Source organism: Wyeomyia smithii, chromosome 3 (genome assembly GCF_029784165.1).
Source record: "Wyeomyia smithii strain HCP4-BCI-WySm-NY-G18 chromosome 3, ASM2978416v1, whole genome shotgun sequence".
NCBI classification, from domain to species: Eukaryota; Metazoa; Arthropoda; class Insecta; order Diptera; family Culicidae; genus Wyeomyia; species Wyeomyia smithii.
This window is the reverse complement of record NC_073696.1, coordinates 136,595,937-136,615,744: the sequence shown is the minus strand read 5'-3', so window position 1 is coordinate 136,615,744 and position 19,808 is coordinate 136,595,937. Positions and strand designations below refer to the sequence as shown.

The 19,808-nt window shown below is 37.0% G+C and overlaps 1 protein-coding gene across 10 annotated transcripts in view; it reads left to right on the top strand.

Annotated features, from left to right (window-relative positions):
* The window catches only part of LOC129732250 (putative fatty acyl-CoA reductase CG5065), a 448,523-nt gene that overhangs the window by 410,835 nt on the left and 17,880 nt on the right, over positions 1 to 19,808 (top strand). For 7 of the 10 annotated variants that reach the window (XM_055692945.1, XM_055692943.1, XM_055692944.1 and 4 more), the window contains one exon: positions 4,914 to 5,054. Coding sequence is in view for 3 of the 10 variants with exons in the window: in XM_055692953.1 (XP_055548928.1) it covers positions 4,914 to 5,204; positions 5,266 to 5,479 (505 nt within the window). In the remaining 7 variants the exon portion in view is untranslated. Of the gene's footprint in view, positions 1 to 4,913; positions 5,205 to 5,265; positions 5,480 to 19,808 lie in introns of those variants that run through there. The other 3 variants (XM_055692953.1, XM_055692955.1, XM_055692954.1) reach the window with 1 other exon arrangement.

Below are 19,808 nucleotides of genomic sequence, written 5' to 3'. Positions count from 1 at the left end.
CTTAGTTTGAATCACACGAAGACGAAAGCAATGTTATTCGGAACCAACCGTCGTTTAGTTTCAGCGGAATTGCAGATCTATTTAGAAGGCAATCAAATCCAGTTTACCGATCATGCGAACAATTTGGGCATCTTTTTCCAAAGTAATCTTCACTGGGACAAAACAGTGTCCCACCAGTGCGGTAAAGTTTATGCTGGGCTACGTATACTGCGAGCTACTACGCCCGATCTTCCACAAAACATTAAACTGAAGTTTTTTAAAACGCTTATACTTCCTCACTTCATCTTTGGGAATGTTATTCATTTAAGTATGCACACAGCTTTGTTGTCAAAACTAGAAGTTGCTTTAAACGATTGTGCTCGCTACGTGTATAATGTAAATCGTTTCACCTCAGTCCGTCATTTACAGAAATATTTACTCGGATGTCTCTTCGTGAATTCTACACGTTGAGGGCGTGCATCTACCTTCAGAGGCTAATTCAACGTCAGTGTCCATCGTATCTCTACGCCAAATTAACAGCTTTGCAAGGATCTCACACGCGGAATTTCATAGTTCCAACTCATCGAACTTCGTTGTACAGTAATACATTATTCGTGAGAGGTGTGGTGCATTGGAATGCACAACCAAAAGAGTTAAAGCAAATAACTTCGGAAGTAATGTATAAAAGAGCTGCTCTAATTCATTTTAATAGCTAATAAATTAGACTATAGTCCTAGAATAATTGTAACGCTGAAAATTTTTATACTCGTTCTTATTCCGTCAATTACACATAAAAAGACTTGTCTTACGTCATGTATCAAATAAACTAAACTAAACTAAAACCAGGGGAAAGTGGTCAGGTTTTGAGCGCTTATATATCAGTAATTTGTTTTCAAAATTTCGAGGTTTTGGCATCAACCGATTAGAAATTCTTCTACGGTAATTATGTGATTGAAGTAGTTAAGATTTTTCACCATGTGTAACAGACGGAAAACCGCAAATTTCAGCATTTGCAAGCCAAAAAAAATTAAACATTGCCTCAAGAACGTGTTTGTGGCCCTGAGAAGGATAGTTGTAATTTATACTTGTTCTCGTGCTGGATGGTAGCAAATAACAGAAATGCAGCACTTACGCTATTGCGTCCTAAAACAAAACGTTCATAGTTTGACATCACAGCAGATTTTCCACTTTCATACTCATGTCTACCATAGGCAATATCAAACACGCAACAATCTGCTCCCATTCGACACGGAGACGGGAACATTTTCTTCTTCCAAGCCGCGCAACACGACACAATACATTATAATTTCGTTGCCTCTATGAGAGCTCTATCGGTCCGGCTCGACAGAATGTCCACAAGAAATCATTTTTGTGCATCCGTGTAATCCAAGAAAATCTGTAGGAACTAAAAATAAAGGCGGAGCTTATCAAGAGATCGCTCTGAGCCAGAATGAATGAGATGTATTTTTCGTACATTAGTATTACGACATACGAAATAAAATTTTTTGAACGTTGTAGAATGGTATAACTGGAAATAATTAAGTCACACCTCTTTTCCCAGTTATTCCATTCCACAACATTCAAAAAAATTGTTATGTCAGAGCGGATATCGCGCGCTATCTGACCATGAAGCATTTATGCGATAATTAAATGAAAATTGCAATTGCAGCAACCGGCCTTTTTCAAGGCTACTATATGTATTTGGAAGAGCATAATGAATGGTTATTACTAGGGACAGTGGTAAATCGCGATTTCGCGGAAGCTGCGAATTCCGCGAAATCTAGCTTCGACCGCGAAATTCACAAAAACCCACGAAATGCCGCGGAAGTAATGAAAAACAGCAACATTCTATGACAATCATGAAACATTTCGATTTGCAACCTACGAAATTCATGAAAACCAGCAACAAGGACAAAGCTAAAGATTAATGGGCACCTAGATGGCAATAAAAGGTCGTTTTCTACGCAACCGATACCATGGAACAGTACTACAACCGCTCTCTCGCAACGCGATTTTGTCAGTCCTGATTGAATTTTGCGATTGGTGACCTGTATTCCTGAGAATTCCTGAGAGTGCAGCCATAAAGTCTAAGTTGCAAGATGAAAGAGGGAGGCGTACAAGCCAGCATCTTTTTGAAAATAATCGACGTTTTTCTGAATTTTCCCGGTTGGCAATTAAATATTCATCGATTTCCGGAGCTCGGTAGATACGGAATGTAGCGTGAGCCAGTATAACATGAATGATACATGCCTACAGACACCACTATATAACTGAAAATAATTCGACACAGCAAGTGCTTTTAGTTAGTAATGCAAAGAAATTATAGATTGTGCGGTTAAATTACCGTACATTTATTTAAATAAAAAGTTGTTTCTTGTACTTGCCAGAGAAAAAATTACTTTATTTCAGTATATCCGCGAGTTTTCAACTTTTTTGCCGCGAATTACCACTGTCTCTAGTTATTACTAAATTGCAGCTGTGGTTTGATGCTGCTGAAAATGCACAGCAGTGTGATGTTTATTACGATTTGTTGATACTGTGCATAACAGGCGATGTATACGAAACAAATCCGATTTCAAACAGAAAAGTGCGGCAAGTTCTGCTCACGGTGCTGAGTCCGTTTTATTTTTTATAACAGTTCATTAACAAGGATGTAACGTCTCGAAGAAGACGGTTATAGTTTGACATCACAGCAGAATTTCCACCTTCATACTAATGTCTCCCGTCGGCGATATCAAACACGCGCCGATCTGCTTCCATGCGATACGGGGACGGGAACATTTTGAAGTAGAATACTTCTCTCAGGAAGTTCGACTACATAGGGATGTGAAATGAAAATCTAAAACCGAAAAAAGTGAAAAATATGTCCAATTTCAAATGCTAATAAATCGGTAAGTATTCGATGGATTTCCTTCATTCTTGCAGCAATAGATTGGAAAATCTTCTAAGATTCTTCCCAAACAAGGATAATTGTAATTTTATTATTCACACTATTGTACTATTGAAAATAGTCAAGCCTTGTCAAAACGAAAAATTCAACCGTTATATGATTGCTTCCCAAGCACGGTCGACAGAATCATATACCTTGCAATTTAAAATATGCTATTTGGCCTATATAAAAGCCTGTTTCAGCCGAAGCCGCTCATAATAGTTCTGGAGAGCGACAACAGCAGTCGTCCTCCCTTAGCAGCAGCACTAGCAGTGCAGTGGATATCAGCGATGGCGAAAAGCGGCCACAGCTGTGGCGTAGCAATGGATAGCGCACTAGTTGCAGCGGATTCCAGCAACGATCGCTGGTATCCACTGCACTGCTAGTGCTGCTGCTAAGGGAGAACGACTGCTGTTGTCGCTGTCCAGAACTATTACGCGGCTTCGGCTGAAACAGGCACTTATATAGGCCAAATAGCATGTTTTAAATTGCAAGGTATATGATTCTGTCGACCGTGCTTGGGAAGCAATCATATAGCGACCAATCATAGGGCGATTTTTCGTTTTGACAAGGCTTGACTATTTTCAATAGTACAATAGTGTGAATAATAAAATTACAATTATCCTTATTTGGGAAGAATCTTAGAAGATTTTCCAATCTATTGCTGCAAGAACGAAGGAAATCCATCAAACACTAACCGATTCATAAGCATTTGAAATTGGACATATTTTTCACTTTTTTCGGTTTTAGATTTTCATTTCACATCCCTATGTAGCCGAACATCCTGAGAGAAGTATTCTACTTCAAAAGAAATAAAATTTTTCGAACGTTGTAGAATGGTATTACTGGAAATAATTAAGTCACACCTATTTTTCCAGTTATCCCATTCCACAACGTTCGAAAAATTTGTTTAATGTCAGAGCGGATATCGCGAGCTATCTGACCATGAAGCATTTATGCGATAATTAAATGAAAGTTGCAATTGCAGCAACCGGCCTTTTTCAAGGCTACTAAATGTATTTGGAAGAGCATAATGAATGGTTATTACTAAACTGCAACTGTGGTTTGATGATGCTGATAATGCACAGCAGTGTGATGTTTATTACAATTTGTTGTTACTGCGATTCAATCCGATTTCAAACAGAAAAGTTCGGCACGTTCTGCTCACGGTGCTGAGTCTGTTTTAGAAAATTCACAACACTTCACTAGCAAGGATGTAACGTCTTGGAGAAGACGGTTATAGTTTGACATCACAGCAGAATTTCGACCGCTTCACATCAATAAATTGATTAACCCTAATCAAGTGTATTTCATAAGCTTTTGCAAAAAAGTTATTGACATAAGACAGGCTGTCGTAATTCTACGGTAACTTGCGGTCGTATATTATAAACAACCTCTTCCACTTTTTTTAAATACATGAAGATATATGCTGGGCTGGAGCTAACCTAGCATGCGCATTATCGATTCAATGTCAAACAATTTTTAAATTCAAAATTTTTGCTTGAATCGTTCTGGTCTACAATTTCAGATAGTTTCGTTGAGTTTGCTTTTTGCTTAGATAGGAAAATTTTACCCAATTCACTAAATTAAATTATTGTCTTGGTAGTGCAGCTACAAAAAAAGGTTTGATTCGAACAAAATTCTAGTATAAATTATTATTTATAACGTTTTAACGTCTCAGCGTTCAGAAATGCACTGTTAGATGAAATTGCAGCAAATACTGGAGTTGCAATTCCCTCTACTATTTGTTTTAATGGAATAGAGGAATAGCGTAGGTCAACGTCATGCGGTCGTGTCTTGAATACCACCCTCCTACTATTTTAATGTTTTTTTATAGCTACACATAACAATGTTGAAATTTTATCACCAAGAGCATGATACCAATCCAACGCGCTGTTTTTGTGTAATAAACGAACATTTTTATACTGGCTCTGTTTAAATTGAATATGCGTAACGAGCAAGAGGATAGAAGAAGTCAGTTTTATGTTTCTTTTCTTATTTCCAGGTATTTATACGCATCAAAAATGAAAAACCAGAAGTATTCAAAAAACTTATTGCTGTACAGGGCGACCTAAGCTCTAACGGTCTTGGCTTATCACATGAAGATCGTGAAAAGCTGGTTGAAGAAACTGAGATTGTATTCCATTGTGCTGCAACTCTGAAATTAGAAGCCAAATTGAAAGACGCTATCGAGTTCAATACAACCGGTACAAAACGGGTTCTCGATTTATGCAAACAGATGAAAAAATTGCAGGTTATGTTACATATGTCTACAGCTTTCTGTTATTGTGACAAGGTGAGTGCAATAACTCGGTTTTTAAAATTGTTTATCAAAGTGGTCTCAATTGTTTCTGAAGGAAGTTCTGAATGAACGAGTGTATGATTTTCATCATAATCCATATGATTTAATGCGACTTGCTGAATGGATGGATGAAAAAACGTTGGATCAAATAACACCGGATCTACTTAAGCCACATCCAAATACCTATACATATACTAAACGACTGAGTGAATGTCTCGTAAGAGATAATTATCCACAATTACCTGTATGTATTGTTAGGCCAAGCATAGGTAAGTATAATTTGACCACATGTTAAGATATACGTTACATTAACGAAAAATCTGCGTAAAAAATGATTCAAAAGCTCTCTGCGTACTGAGTTCTGATTATATGCGAAAAACATACTGATTAAGCAGTTCATGCTAATAGTGTAACTGAAAACTATCTCTCCTCCGAAAACTTTGTAAATGTCAATGAATACTTTTATTTTTCGTTTAAAGAACATTACATTAAGTGGTTTTTTATACCTAATTTGATGTTTTTACAGACTAGCCATAACAATACTAGACTTAAAGTTAACACAATGAACTCTGACTAAGACAGGACATAAAAAGCAGGACTCCAAAAACTTTTTCAATTTGTTTATGTTGAATGGGTTCTAATGAGTCAATGTTACCCAGCATAATATGCTGAGCATTATCATAGTGGGTACCGGTTGGTAAAACCCCTGCAGAGCCGAAAAAATGAAAATTCTTTTACCTGCCCTTCCGCAAGATCTAGACCGAATTCGATCCAACCGTTTTCAAAAGATCACAAATTTATCATAGTTTTTGGGACAGTAGGGGACACTTCGAAAATTCCAGTTGTTCCAGATTTATTGAGGGGAACCGTCGGGTAAGTACCCTGCCAGGGACACAGGCTAGATTGAAAACTGTACCGAAACCTTGCGTGCGACATATCAATCTTCAAGTTTTTGCAAAACAACACTGTTGACGATCGATATTTGGGCATTTTCGCATTGGAACTGTCTTTGGACTACTTTCAGCGTTTTTTCAGATAAAATTTTGCAATCCTGAAATTGTGAATATCTCAATCCTGATAAAAGTTATTGCTGTTTTTTCATCTAAAGATACGTTTTTCTCATTTGTGTGTCGTTCTTTCTGAGACAAATATAAAAAATATAACTTGACGCCACTTTGAGCTCAACATGTTATGATTCTACATATGGAGGAAATTTTATGATATTATAAATACTAGCTGATATCCGGCCCGCGTTGCTGCGCCATTAAGTTCACGACACCCGCATACCTCTCAAATGTATATTATTTTGAACAAATATTCACATCACTATTCCCTAAAAACAGTTTTTCTAAATCATGTTTCTACAATGTTCCGATTTCTATCAAAACTCTAGCAAATACATCCGAAAAGCATTTGAAAGCTTGACGGAACGTTCTGATACTAAGCTCATTATTTTGGCTAAGAATAGCTCAAACGTGCACGAAGACCCAGGTTCCAAACGTGAACAAATTTAAAAAGGGTTATTTCGATTAAAAATAATTTAAGGAGTGTATTTGTTTTTCAAATCAAAAGGTTATTCATTCATTTTGATAACTACCTCAGCCTGCTAATGTTAGATGGTAGACAATTATTTCTGTCATTATAAGATAATCCAGTAATAAAAATTAGGTGTTTTAGGGGGGGAGGGGGGTCTTATACGTACCTCGTGAATAAACCTAAAAAAGCGATAACTCGAAAATCCGCGTGAGAAAAACCTAACTGTATTTCAGCAGTGGTGGGCACCATTCCGCTAATTCGCTAATTAGCGACGCTAAAATTCAGTTAGCGATTTCGCTAATTTTTGAGTTGGTTAGCGAAACTGTTAGCGTCGCTAAAATTTTGGCCTTCGAAACGCTAAATTTTGTAGAGAAGCGACAATAGAAATATTTAGAAAAACTGTCAATTGCTGATGGCGTACGCAAAATGCTTCGAAAGATGAACATACTTTAATGCGAAAGTTACTTTTGTCAGTTTTTTACCCTAGAATGGAGTTCCAGTTATCGTACAAGCCACCGGAGCATTTTGAAGAACAAGCACAAGGTCTAGATTGAATTTTCGGCACACCAAGAACTTTGGTAAATTGCAATGCGCTTGAAATTATGACAACTTTGGTTCTACTTTTACGATTTGGATAATAATTGAAATTTTTATGAAAACATTCATAAGAGTATCTATTTTCAATGCAAGCTAAATAACTTTTGTTATTCTTGTTTTTACAAAATCGAATATGAATACCGTTTCGTGAACCCCTTAATGTAAATAGCTTTAAAAAGTAATTGTTTCGTTTGTTTAACCGAAAAAGATCAAAGTGGTCCAAATCTTACAAAACACGAGCAATAAATATAGCGATATGACTACTTACATATTAAAAAGTTAGCGATTAGCGATTGGCGAAAGTTCCGCTAATGTGGGTTTAGCGTTTAGCGTTTAGCGATTATCGAGCTAAATTTTCCGGTTAGCGACTCAGTGATTAGCGTCGCTAAATTTTCGATTAGTGGTGCCCACCACTGTATTTCAGAATCTGTTAATTCAATAGTATCACTAAAAGTCCGATTTATTTTTATTTTAATAAGATATTTATTTCGTATTATGTGAAAAGCCACAACCGCAAATTTCACGTAGAACTACATAAAGCTGTTTGTAACATGGCTTGCATAATTGCATTCGAGAACGATAACAAACGATAAGTTCAATAATTACGATGGATTATCTTGTATCAATATCAAGTCTATAACTTTCACCAATCATTTTGGCTGTTTTCATGAAACCGAAAATCACCATCTTGGTTTTGGCGTATGTATGGTATTCGGTATTTCGAAAACCGGATATCGCCATCTTGGATTTTTAAATGGCGTCTGGATTCGAATTCCAATCTCTGGGTATCATCGATTCCGGGATGATCAAGTTTGGCTATTTTTCAGCAACCTGTCGTTGCAATTTCAGACTTTCAAATGGTGTCTGTAGTCGATTTTTAGCTTCTATGCAATACCCATATTGGGTGGTATGTATGTATGGTAGTTTCCAGTTGCCGGATATCGTAATCTTGAATTGCAAAAAGGCGTCTGGTTTTGTTCTCTGGTCTCCGGACATCATGTCGACTACGAAATGAACAGTTTTTGCCTTTTCCCCAAAACCGGAAGTTGCTACTTCGGATTAAAAAATGGCGTCAGGAGTCGATTCGGCTTATGTACCTCATCTCGATAACGGAAATACCCATTTTGGGTAAAGTTTGGTGATTTCTGAAAACCGGAAGTCACCATTTTGGATTTCGAATTTCGACGATTTTTGGCAAATGTGCATCATCTCGATTACAGAAATACCCATTTTGGGTGGTATTTGGTCATTTTTGGAAACCGGAAATCACCATCTTAGATTGAAAATGATGTCCAGAGTTGATATCAGGATATTGGGCCATTTTAGAACGTTTTCCAAAAATCGGAGAACGTCATCTTGACATCTTGGGTTGATTTCCGGTCTCTAGAAATAACCTCGATTCCGTAAATATTCAGCTATAGTTGGTCGAAATCTGAGTTCAAAACATGTCTCGACATTTTCAATAGTTGAATAGCTCTTGTAACGTTACAATTTTGCCGCATGATAATGAAAGCTCAACTAACTTTCCAATCGTTTGTTGCAAAAACGAAGGAAATCCGTAGGAAACCAATATTATGAAAACACGCTTTAGGACTAAAATCCCTTACAATGAAATAGAAATGATAATAGAAATTGACGATCTCTGCTTTGCGACACGAAAACTTCAGCACCACCCTCCCTTTGCATACGCCAGTGGAATAAATCGACACTAATAACTTAAAAACATATCCGATTTCGCATATCCATGCGAAAGCACATAGATACAAATTTTTAAGATGAACTAAGACGACTCAAAAATAATGAAGGTTAGGGGTCTTCACATCGAGCTCGTATACGAATACCCAGCCGTAAACTGTTTATCTTCCATTACTCGTCAATGGAGGTGAGTATTTTTACGGTTGGGTATTTCTTTACGAGCTCGACATGAATACCCATAATATCACGGGAATATACCTTGTATTTGAGAACCCACGTATACAGAAACACACCTGTTCATGTTTGGTATTAAAAAGTGTCCATATTTGGATTTTAGAAGTTTACAACGAATAAATTTGTTATTGTTAATCCCTTGTTCCGCTATTTTTCTTCCCACTTCTATGAGATAGATATAATTTAAAGTTATTGGAACATATACTCTACTATACGACCTGTGTTTCACGAATTAAATGGTAATCGGTTAAGCGGTTTTAAAATTAATAAAGGTTGAAAACATTCGTCTTTCCCCCTCCTCTCCTAACTCTTAACTACGCCACTGAGATATAACAAAGTCACTACTGACAGAGTTATGTCGCAAAACTACGTCTAATATTCGAAAACACCTGTATACAGACTTTCATGATGAATTTTTTAAAAAAACATGCCAACACAGGTTCACTCCAAAAGCTTAAACCGGGAAAAAATGAAAGATTATAGCTATTCTACCATTCCTGTGATTTCACGAACAATGTACCAATCACATGCAAGCAAGCCTGGCACAGACTTCATGAGTAGACACCAACTGCCTGCTGTGATATCCTGTATAGCAGCAGCAAAAAAAAACCTAAATTAATCCACCTAGCGGTCAGACCCAGCCTTTCTCATTCAAACTTTTATTTGTAAAAATAGATTTACATAAACGCTTCAATCCAATAATGTCTTTAGGTTCTCAAATATTGATGTTGCAATCTATACATATAAACATGCAGTCTGGTCTGTCTGTCTGTCTGTCTGATCCATATAGGCTCGAAAACTACCAAACCGGTCGACGTCAAAATTTGTATGTAGAGGTTTTTGGTACCGATAAAGGTTCCTATGATAGTTTATGACCCCTCCCTCTTCTGGAAGGGAGGGATCCCATGCAAATGAAACATGAATTTCTGCACAACTCGAGAGCTAACCAACTAAATGGAACCAAATTTGGCAGGTGAATGTTTTTAGAAGTAACAAATCTAGATAAACATTTCAAAAGGTCTTATCTGCTTTCATCGTTTTTCCGAAGCGTCTTTTTATTTTGGTAACGGTTTAACTTTAGTAACTCTCCCAAGCGTAGTTTCCGTTCAGAAGTCTAGAGTGATCCCTCCGCTATCAAATTGTCCAAATAACGTGTCATAAAAGGTGTTTGATAAGTTGTGGTAGTTGAATGAAAGTGATCGATCAAAAAATCGATCAAAGCAGATAGGACCTTTTGAAATGTTTCTTTAAAAATATGTTCCATAATCGACCTCAGGCAACATTTTGGATTGTAAGATGGCAACTTCCGGTTTCTGGAAAACAGCCAAAAATGGCCGATTTCCACCCAATATAACAATATCCGGATCTAGAATGATACACAGGAGCTAAAATCGACCACAGATACCATTTTGAATTCTAAGAAGGCGACTTCCGTTATTGGGTGTTATTCGATCATTTTCGGCTGTTTCCCATGAACATGTGCTTCCAAAAGAGGGAGGGGCGTCGAATCATTATGGAAATATTTGTTACCTCTAAAAACATTCAAGCAGAATGACGCTCAGAGGCCAGAAATTATCTTAAATACCATTGTGAAATATTTATTTATTTCGTCAATCAATGTAGACTACAATTCTAATGTATACGTTAATTTTAAGCTATCGAGTTCTAGCACGTAATGCGCTTTTTAATGCGTTTCGGGACATGGTAACGTCTATAATCTCGCAGTGTTTGTTGTAGGCATTCATGATGCTGTTAATTGGTCCATGTTTGGCGTACAGTGACCGGTAATTATTAATAGTAAAAATATTGCGCGCTCTCAAAGGACGAGAAGGAGCATAAAAGTTAAGAGTTTCCAGCAGATTTGGTGAATTAACACGTTGTGAGATTATATCGTTTACAAAGGCAATCATGGTTGTTTCTCGTCGTTTCTTCAGAGTTTCGATATTAATAAGCATGCAGCGAGATTCGTAAGAAGGGAGAGGATATGATGCCCAATTGAGTTTTCTTAATGCAAAAACCAGAAATTGTTTTTGAACTGATTCAATACGATTGATATGAACTTCTTGATATGGAGACCAAACTATACTGCAGTACTCTAATATTGATCGAACATAGCTCACAAAAAGAGTTTTTATTGTGTATGGGTCCTTGAAATGATAACTGAAACGTTTGATAAAACCAACCATACTGTTGGCTTTGTTGATTATTGTGTTATAATGATTCACGAAAGTGAGTTTCGAATCGAGGATCACTCCTAAGTCTCTCATTTTAGTACATCTCTCTACAAGTTGGTGGCCTATATAATAGTTTATAGTTTGCGTTGAAAGTTTTCTTGTATATGATATGACATTACATTTCTTAATATTTATATCAAGTAAGCTTTTCAGACACCAAGTATAGAAGGTATTGATCTGCAACTGAAACAATTCGAGGTCAGACTGGTTTTTAATCTCCATATACAATTTCATATCGTCGGCATAGATTAAAATTTTGATCTGGTTAAGTAAGAAGGTTACATCATTAACGAACAAAATGAATAGTAAGGGTCCTAAATGTGATCCTTGCGGAACTCCAGATGTTACCTTCACTGGATCAGAGAGATGGCCTTTGAAACGGACAAATTGTGTTCTGTTCGTCAAATAAGATTCAATCCATTTCATGAGTTGGTTATCTAGTCCAATGCGTTATAGTTTGAAAATCAGTAATGTTATATCGACTCTATCGAAAGCTTTACTATAATCGGTATATAATGTTTCAACGTAGTCACCTCTATCCATTGCAGCGAGTGTGAAATTAACGAATTCTAATAGATTAGTAGCTGTGGACCTTCCTTTGAAAAAACCATGTTGGTTGATTGTAATACTATTTTTCACCTGTTCGAAAATTCGTTTATTAACGATTGATTCAAATAGTTTCGGAATACAAGAGATGATTGCTATGCCGCGATAATTTTTAATATCAGAGCGTTTACCTGACTTAGAGATCGGGATGAGAAATGATTTTTTCCACATGGAAGGAAATTCACCTGTTTTGATTGAAAGATTGAAAAGCCAAAACAGTGGTTTTACAAAAGAAGAAGCAAATGTTTTTAGCATAGCTGGTGGAATTCCATCTGGCCCAGCACCCTTAGTTGCATCTAGGGATTCTAATGATGTTAATATTTCTTGAACAGTTATATTTTGAACTGATACGCTATTGGTACATTCAGGTAAATGCGTGAAGTAGTTAAAATCTCTATTTTCATCCGGGTTTTTGTAAACGGTCTGGAAGAATTTCGCAAATTGGTTGCAAATAAGCTGAGACTCGGTACTTTCGTTACCTTCAAAATGCATACGTGATGGAAAATTATTAGTTTTCATTTTTTCCTTTGCAAAACGGTAAAACTGCTTTGGATCAGATTTGATATTACTTTCTACCCTGGAGTTATATTTCTCATAAGCTGATGAGATTTCTGCATCTAGTTCGCTGCATATGTTCTTGTATCGTTCCAGATTGGTCTCACATTTATGGTGTTTGTACATTTTATGGGCTTTCTGTTTTTTGTTTTTCAAGTTTTTGATCTGTTGCGTGTACCATACGGGATCTTTGAAACAAAAGTTAGTGCGTTTTTTCGTCCTAGGAACTGTATCATTTATAATTTCGTATAATAGAGAGAGAAACGTATTCGCGGCTTTTTCAATATCCTCTTTGCCTCGCAAAAGTGATTGCCAGTCGACTACATTGAGTTTACGGTCGATTTCTGTTATATTAGCTTTTTTAAAGTCATACATATACTCAAATTCACTATCATTGGGACGTGATCTAGTGCTATCTATGTTCAATGAATACTCAATGGCTGTATGAAATTTCTCATTTTTTCATAGAGGATCAACGGCTTTATCAACGCTAAAATCTTCAGTGCAGTTTGTGAACAAGAGATCTAAAAAACAGTTCAGTTCATTTCGTATTGCGTTTACTTGATATAATCCTAACTGACTGGTCGTGTCGAAAATTTGCTGTAGTGCCCCGTTATCTCCTACTATAGGAAGCAACAGTGATTCATTATCACAGTCCTTGATAAAGTCTGCATCTTTTGATCTTTTCGCCGTATATATGAATTTTAATTTCTGGGTCAGAGTTACAAATTACTGAGTTGGCGGTTTCTAAAAATAATTCATAATATTGTTTTTTTTTTTTTTGCAAATTGGGGAGGGAAGTATACTGATGCAAAAATGTGGCATTGACCGTTCCATACAGTTTTCACCCAAACATCGTCAAATTCTTTATACTTCATCGTTGGGACCAACTCTGCATCGAACTTTGTCTTGACGGCTACTAGTACACCACCACCAGATTTTTTATCAGTTAACAAAAGATCACGATCGCTTCTGAATACTTGATAACTGTTTCCAAAAACCTCCTCACTCTTTATACTTTCAGACCAACTTGTTTCCGTTCCTATAATGATTGAATACATACAACCACTAATCTTTTTACTAAGAATATCATTTTTTTTTTGAACTACTCATTCTGTTAAAATTCTGGCAATAAATTACAAACTCTTCAGAGCCACGTCTTGAATTACTCGTTAAGTTTTCGCTTACACTATGGGTGCGCGTCAATACAGAAGAAAATTAGGCCCTTGAAGTTGACTTCCCGTGCACGCGCTTTTTTTTCAAGCGACGAGAGAAATCTTTCTCTCGCTCGTAGAATTTCCATACATGTGCGATGAGACGAGACACGTCACATGCAATTTGCAGGTTGCTCTTTCGCTCCTCTTTCGGTTCGGATTGCGATGCGCAAGGCGATGTTTCATCGCACTACGAACTGAGCGAGACGCCCGTACTGTACATACTTGATACAGCTCGTGCGCTACAGCTCGTGCGCTACAGCTCGTGAGACTTTCTCGTGTACACAGACTTCCTGTACACGCGCTGAAACGACGAGAGGTTTCTTTTCTTTTTTTTCTTCGGTAAGAGACTGCGGCGCACCACACGTTGTCTTATCGCTTTACGAACTGAGCGAGACGCCCGTACTGTACCTTAGTGAAACTGTATATTAGAGAAATGACAAAGCACTCACCGTTGAGGAAACTGTCAACATCAAAACGGGCGAGCTGTATAATTTTGCATTGCCGTTATCCGTTTTGTTGTTGACAGTTGCCTTAACGGTGAGTGTCTCTGCGTCTCTCTGGTGTATAGGCTGCCTACCGTACTTACATACGATATATGCCGTCAGACCCTTCTGAAGGTGTATTAATCGGAAGAATTCACAAAACTATATTACTACGATCAGATTATCACGAACCTTCAGAACCTGATTTGCAATATCTATACACTAAGGTCGCTTTTACGCGGTTTTTTACGTGGATTCCGGAATTTACGCGGTATTTTTTTTCTTGCGGATTTTGGTTTCTCTTCACTCGGATTGCAGAATTTACGCGGGTTTTTTTTTACGCGGATTCCGGAATTTACGCGGTTTTTTACGCGGCATGTATCCCCCGCATAAAAAGCGACTTTAGTGTACTCAATTCGAAAACTCTATCCAACATCAACATGTACTAGAAAATATAAACAATTTCAATGGTTTTACTATTTTTAACTCCCGAAAAACTTATGTTGTAATTTCAAACCACATTTTTTATCCTTAGAACTACAAAACAGAGTTCTATCATAAGATAGTCAATGACATCTAAACCGACGAAAGGAACACTTCTGTTAACCAACGTAACACTCTGCATCCGGTGCATTTTCGTACCGTTAGCATAATAAGTATACGTTCTTAATTCATGTCAACAAAAGTCGGATGAATTAATCATAGAATTTTGAATTGATAAATAAATGAACTAGGTTATATCATTGATAATTCTAACGGTGTTTTGATGCATGCTGCTATAACACCGTAAATGAAAAAAAAAAACATAAAATCCCCTGCCTGTTTCCTTCTGCGCAAAACAATTTCCTTCTCGCACCATTAGCGCAAAGCAACATGCGAGGCAAGCTCGCGAGACGAGCTCACGAGAATTTGCACGCAAGCTGTCTCAAATACGCGACGCCCATGCACCGCACTCGTTAAGTTGAGAGACGAGATATCTTCGTGTACGTCGCAATAAAAATTCCCATGCGACGGGACATGGCTCGTACGAATGGTAAGTTTTCTCGCTCGCACGCTGCACACAGCACGAAGCGACTGAATGCGAAACGAGACTTGTAGCGCAAAGCACACTGTCTCTTCTTTGTGCGAGCGAGATTCCAGGAAGTCTGAGTTACACTCACCTCCAGCTGATCTTTGTGATGAAACATGACACATGTTTGCCGGGGAACGTGATGTGTTGTTTACGTTTGCAGCGGAGGTTGATGACGTAAACCCTGGGGTAAGAACGGTTCTTTCGAAATGGTTGCACGTTGATACTGAAGCAGCGCCGGCGAGTGTTGTAATTGGAGAAGTACCCGATGTGATTGTTGATGACCTGTATGGATTTATTGTTTCGCCTTGCTGGAAAGCTATGAAGCGGGTTCCTGTAGATGAGTGGAGGTTGTTGCTGGAAGCACCACCAGAAAACGTTTCTTTTGCTGCCGCAAGCAGTTCTCTGTCGGTCTGCCTATTACTGATTGGGTTATTGGACCGGCTGTTGATATTCGTGTTATTTGTCGTTTCTGCAAGCACCTCCCTGTCAGACAGAAATGTACGGTTATTATTCAGATTGCTGCTGACATGATTTTTTCTTGAATTGTTGAAAGGATTTTGTTTCCTATTCTGACGTAATATTTGTTGACGCCTACGTTTTGCTTTATCTGCAGCTTTCTGTTGCTCGGCACGAATTTTCACGCGTCGGTCGTAATCGTCCCAATACTTTTGTGGCTTCCAGACTCGCTTATTTCCAATGGTTCTCCAACCGGTACAGCTAGACAAGGCAGATGATGACGTTGAAGGTACAGCTAGTTCATCAGCCAAACTTAAACCCCGTTTCGTTGCTTCACTCGTTACTTGATCTTTATTTTGATTGGCAGCAAGCATCGAACTCGATAAGTGTCGAATCTCGTCCAACAAGTCGTCATGATTGAAATTCCGAATTGAAGATTCGTGAACTTTAGTTAGCACAGAACTTTGTTCATTACAGCGAGCTGCTATGTCAATCGTAAGACCTTTTAAGTTCCGTACATTATCATTGATGCGCTTAAGATCCGCAATGAGGCCAACTGTTAGGTCTTTTACGTAACATTCAATCCGATCCCTGGTAGCAGCCATTGATATATTTCATTGATATATTTACATTGATAAATCCAAGATGGCGACTTCCGGTTTGTGAAAAATAGCCTAAAATAACCAAATACCATCCAATATGAGTATCTCTGGAACCAGAATGATACAATGAGCTTACAATTGACTTCAGACACCATTTTGAATTGCTAAATGCCAACTTCTAGGAAACAGTCGAAAATGACCGTATAATACTCAATATGGATATTTCCGTAATCGAGATGATGCATAGAAACCGAACATTGACCCTGGACACCAAAATAACTAAATACCTCCCAATATGGGTATTTCCGGTGTCAGATTGATGCCAGAAAATCTGCTGAAAATGACCGAATAACACCCAATATAAATATATTCAGAATTAGGAAGCCAAAAGTCGAGGATGTTGTTATTTCGATAAAACCAATCATTTCAAACGATTTGTTATTTGACTTTGGTCATATCCTATGGCCGATTCGTCGTGCATTTGCAGACTTCGAATACATCGCAAGGAATCAATGAATTTGGAACGGTCAAATAGTACGATACCACATTTAAATTATATTGAGGCCACATATATCGATCAAAGCAGGTATAGTTTTAAATAGTCTTTGAAATCCTTCTCTTTCCATAATTTTTGAGCCACATATCAAATTGTTATGAAGTTTGTTATTTGTAAGTTCGAGAGATGACTCGTTCGTATGACACAGTTATGTTCAAATAAGTCATGTAATCTTTGAGATAATAGACTTTCGTTGTTTTATTATTAACAATTTAATACATAACGGTTGCTCAAGTTCGACTATAATCAAATAAAATGGGAACGTATAGGGCAGCCAAACTTTAAAACCACGTGTTCAATCATAATTCATCAGTTAACCCTTAACTAGTCCGCTCATCTGGTGATAATATTGATCAAGTCGGTTGTGTAGTTACTGAGATAATGAAGTTTCGTGATTTTCCCATTTCGGTTAATTGTACGAGAGGTAGGTACTCTACAGTAATATAATTTTCACATAGGCGCAACTAAAAAAAATCTGGGGGTGGGGGGAAGGGGGATCTATTGTTTCCTAACTTCTCATTGAAAAAATATCGATGAACAGACGAAGTTACAGTTCGATTACAATAAAATTCAGTAGCGTGTTATGAAGCAGCTAGACTTATTAATTGACACTAATTTTGTGGAAATCGGGTCAGCCATCTCTGAGAAAAGTGAGTGATCCAAGTAGTCTTCGGAATATGTTCCTTTTCATAGCTGGATTTCACATTTTTAAACATAACAGGCAAAGTAATAGTCCGATTGCAAAACGAATCAATAGGGTCTTATATGGTAAGTAGACCTTCCATTTGACACTGATTTCATGAATATCAAATATGGCATCTTCTTTGGTTTTTAGTATCTTGAAACTGATTTTTTTGTGATTTTGTTCATTGAAAAAATATTCAAATTGACCCGAAATGAATGTTGAAATGTTCATGAAAATTCAATTTCAATTTGAAATTTTCTGTGAATAAACATTTTGGACTAAAAACTGCAATTCATTATCGTTATTTTTTCCACGAACTGGTAACTGCAGGAAAACAATTATGTGACACCTTCGCTGCTTTGTGATCAGTGAGTGAGCCTTCTTTCACAAAACAAATAAATATGGGAGGTGGTTTGATTTCTACTAAATCGTACTCAATTTAAATCTGTATAAAAGGTTGCCTTTTCGCATATTGAAGAAAATTTACTGTATCAGAATGAAAGGTATTTATCAATGTTAAAGAGAATATTTTTTCTTCTTACATAAAGTGCTGCAAATAAATAATCTAAACACAGACTTCGTTCTAGGGATGGGAAAACTATCAGTAACTACTGATAGTTATCATTAAGAAAATATATCATTAACTATCAGTAAAGTTTTTCTTTTACTGATGTTGTCTGATTTTTTTTGTACGAGAGGTAGGTACTCTACTGTCATATAATTTTCACATAGGCGCAACTAAGAAAAATTTGGGGGGGAGGGGGGTGGCTATTGTTCCTAATTTTTCATTGAAAAAATATCGATGAAATAACGATTGAAAAAAAAATTCGATAAACGCTTAAATGCTTTTTTAATTAAATATTGTTTAACAAAGTATCGTAACAAAAAATCTCTGAATCGAATGGATTGAAGCGTCAACGCCAACCTTCTTCAGCAAAGCTGATTCAGTATTGAGTAGAGCTGGATATGAGAATCTACCAAGCCCATGCTAGAAAAAATCTTTCACCATCTTTGGATTCAGAAGACGTTATTCTAAAAATATAGGGCTGAAATTGAAGAGCTAAGTTGAAACCTACCCTGGGAGACTGAGAAAATCAGGTTTCCATGAAAATACGTACTTTGGTGAATTCAAACAAACTTTTCTCAAAATGTTTGCATGCTAAAATGAATATTTCATCGTATGGACTCAGGAGACCTCACTTCAAAAATGTATAATTAAAATTTGAAGAACGATTTTCTTATTTGATTTTTTTATGAAAATACGTAGTTTTGTGATTTTGTACTGAAATAATTTAGAAACTCTAAAATTCACTCTTACATACCATATTTCATCTACCTGACATGATTTGATACATGGAGCAATTGATACGTATGAAAATTCCCAGTGTTTACTCAATCTGTTTGAAAAATTAGAAAAAAAACACAGACATATTTGCGTCTCACAAAAACGGGGGGGGGGGGGGGTCCAGAGGGGTGGCACCTTTACCAAAACTTAGAGCTACTATTCCCATTGAATAAAATTCCAAGTTTTCTCAAATCGGCCATTCCAGTGGTGAGAACGAGCATTTTCAAAAATCAAGTTCCGTCCCGAGTCTTTACGGGTTAAAACTTAAATGCAAATTACTGATATTTACTGATAGTAATCAGTAACGAGTTAGAAATTACTGATAGTTATCAGTAAGAATTTTTATTGATAGTTCCCACCACTACTTCGTTCGATTTTGGCAACACGCCAAAAATTTTCCTGTTGCCAAAATCGAACGATGTCAGCAATAAACGGTTCTTTTTTCATGACTTTTTCTACATTTTAAGACCTCATTAACTGTAGATATGGCCACCAATGAATTAATTTTAGTTCCAAATCGTTTGAGGTGTCACTTGATGAATTTAGGCTGACGACCTAGATACTTGATATTACCACCCGAGTAATTAAAGGCATAGTACTGCTTTGATCATGATCATTATATTATTCGAACATATTCCGATCGTATATCAGGAACCGTTTTACCGATTTCGCCATCCACTTCGACGACATAGAGAACCAAAATACTTTTCTTTTGGAGGATTTTGA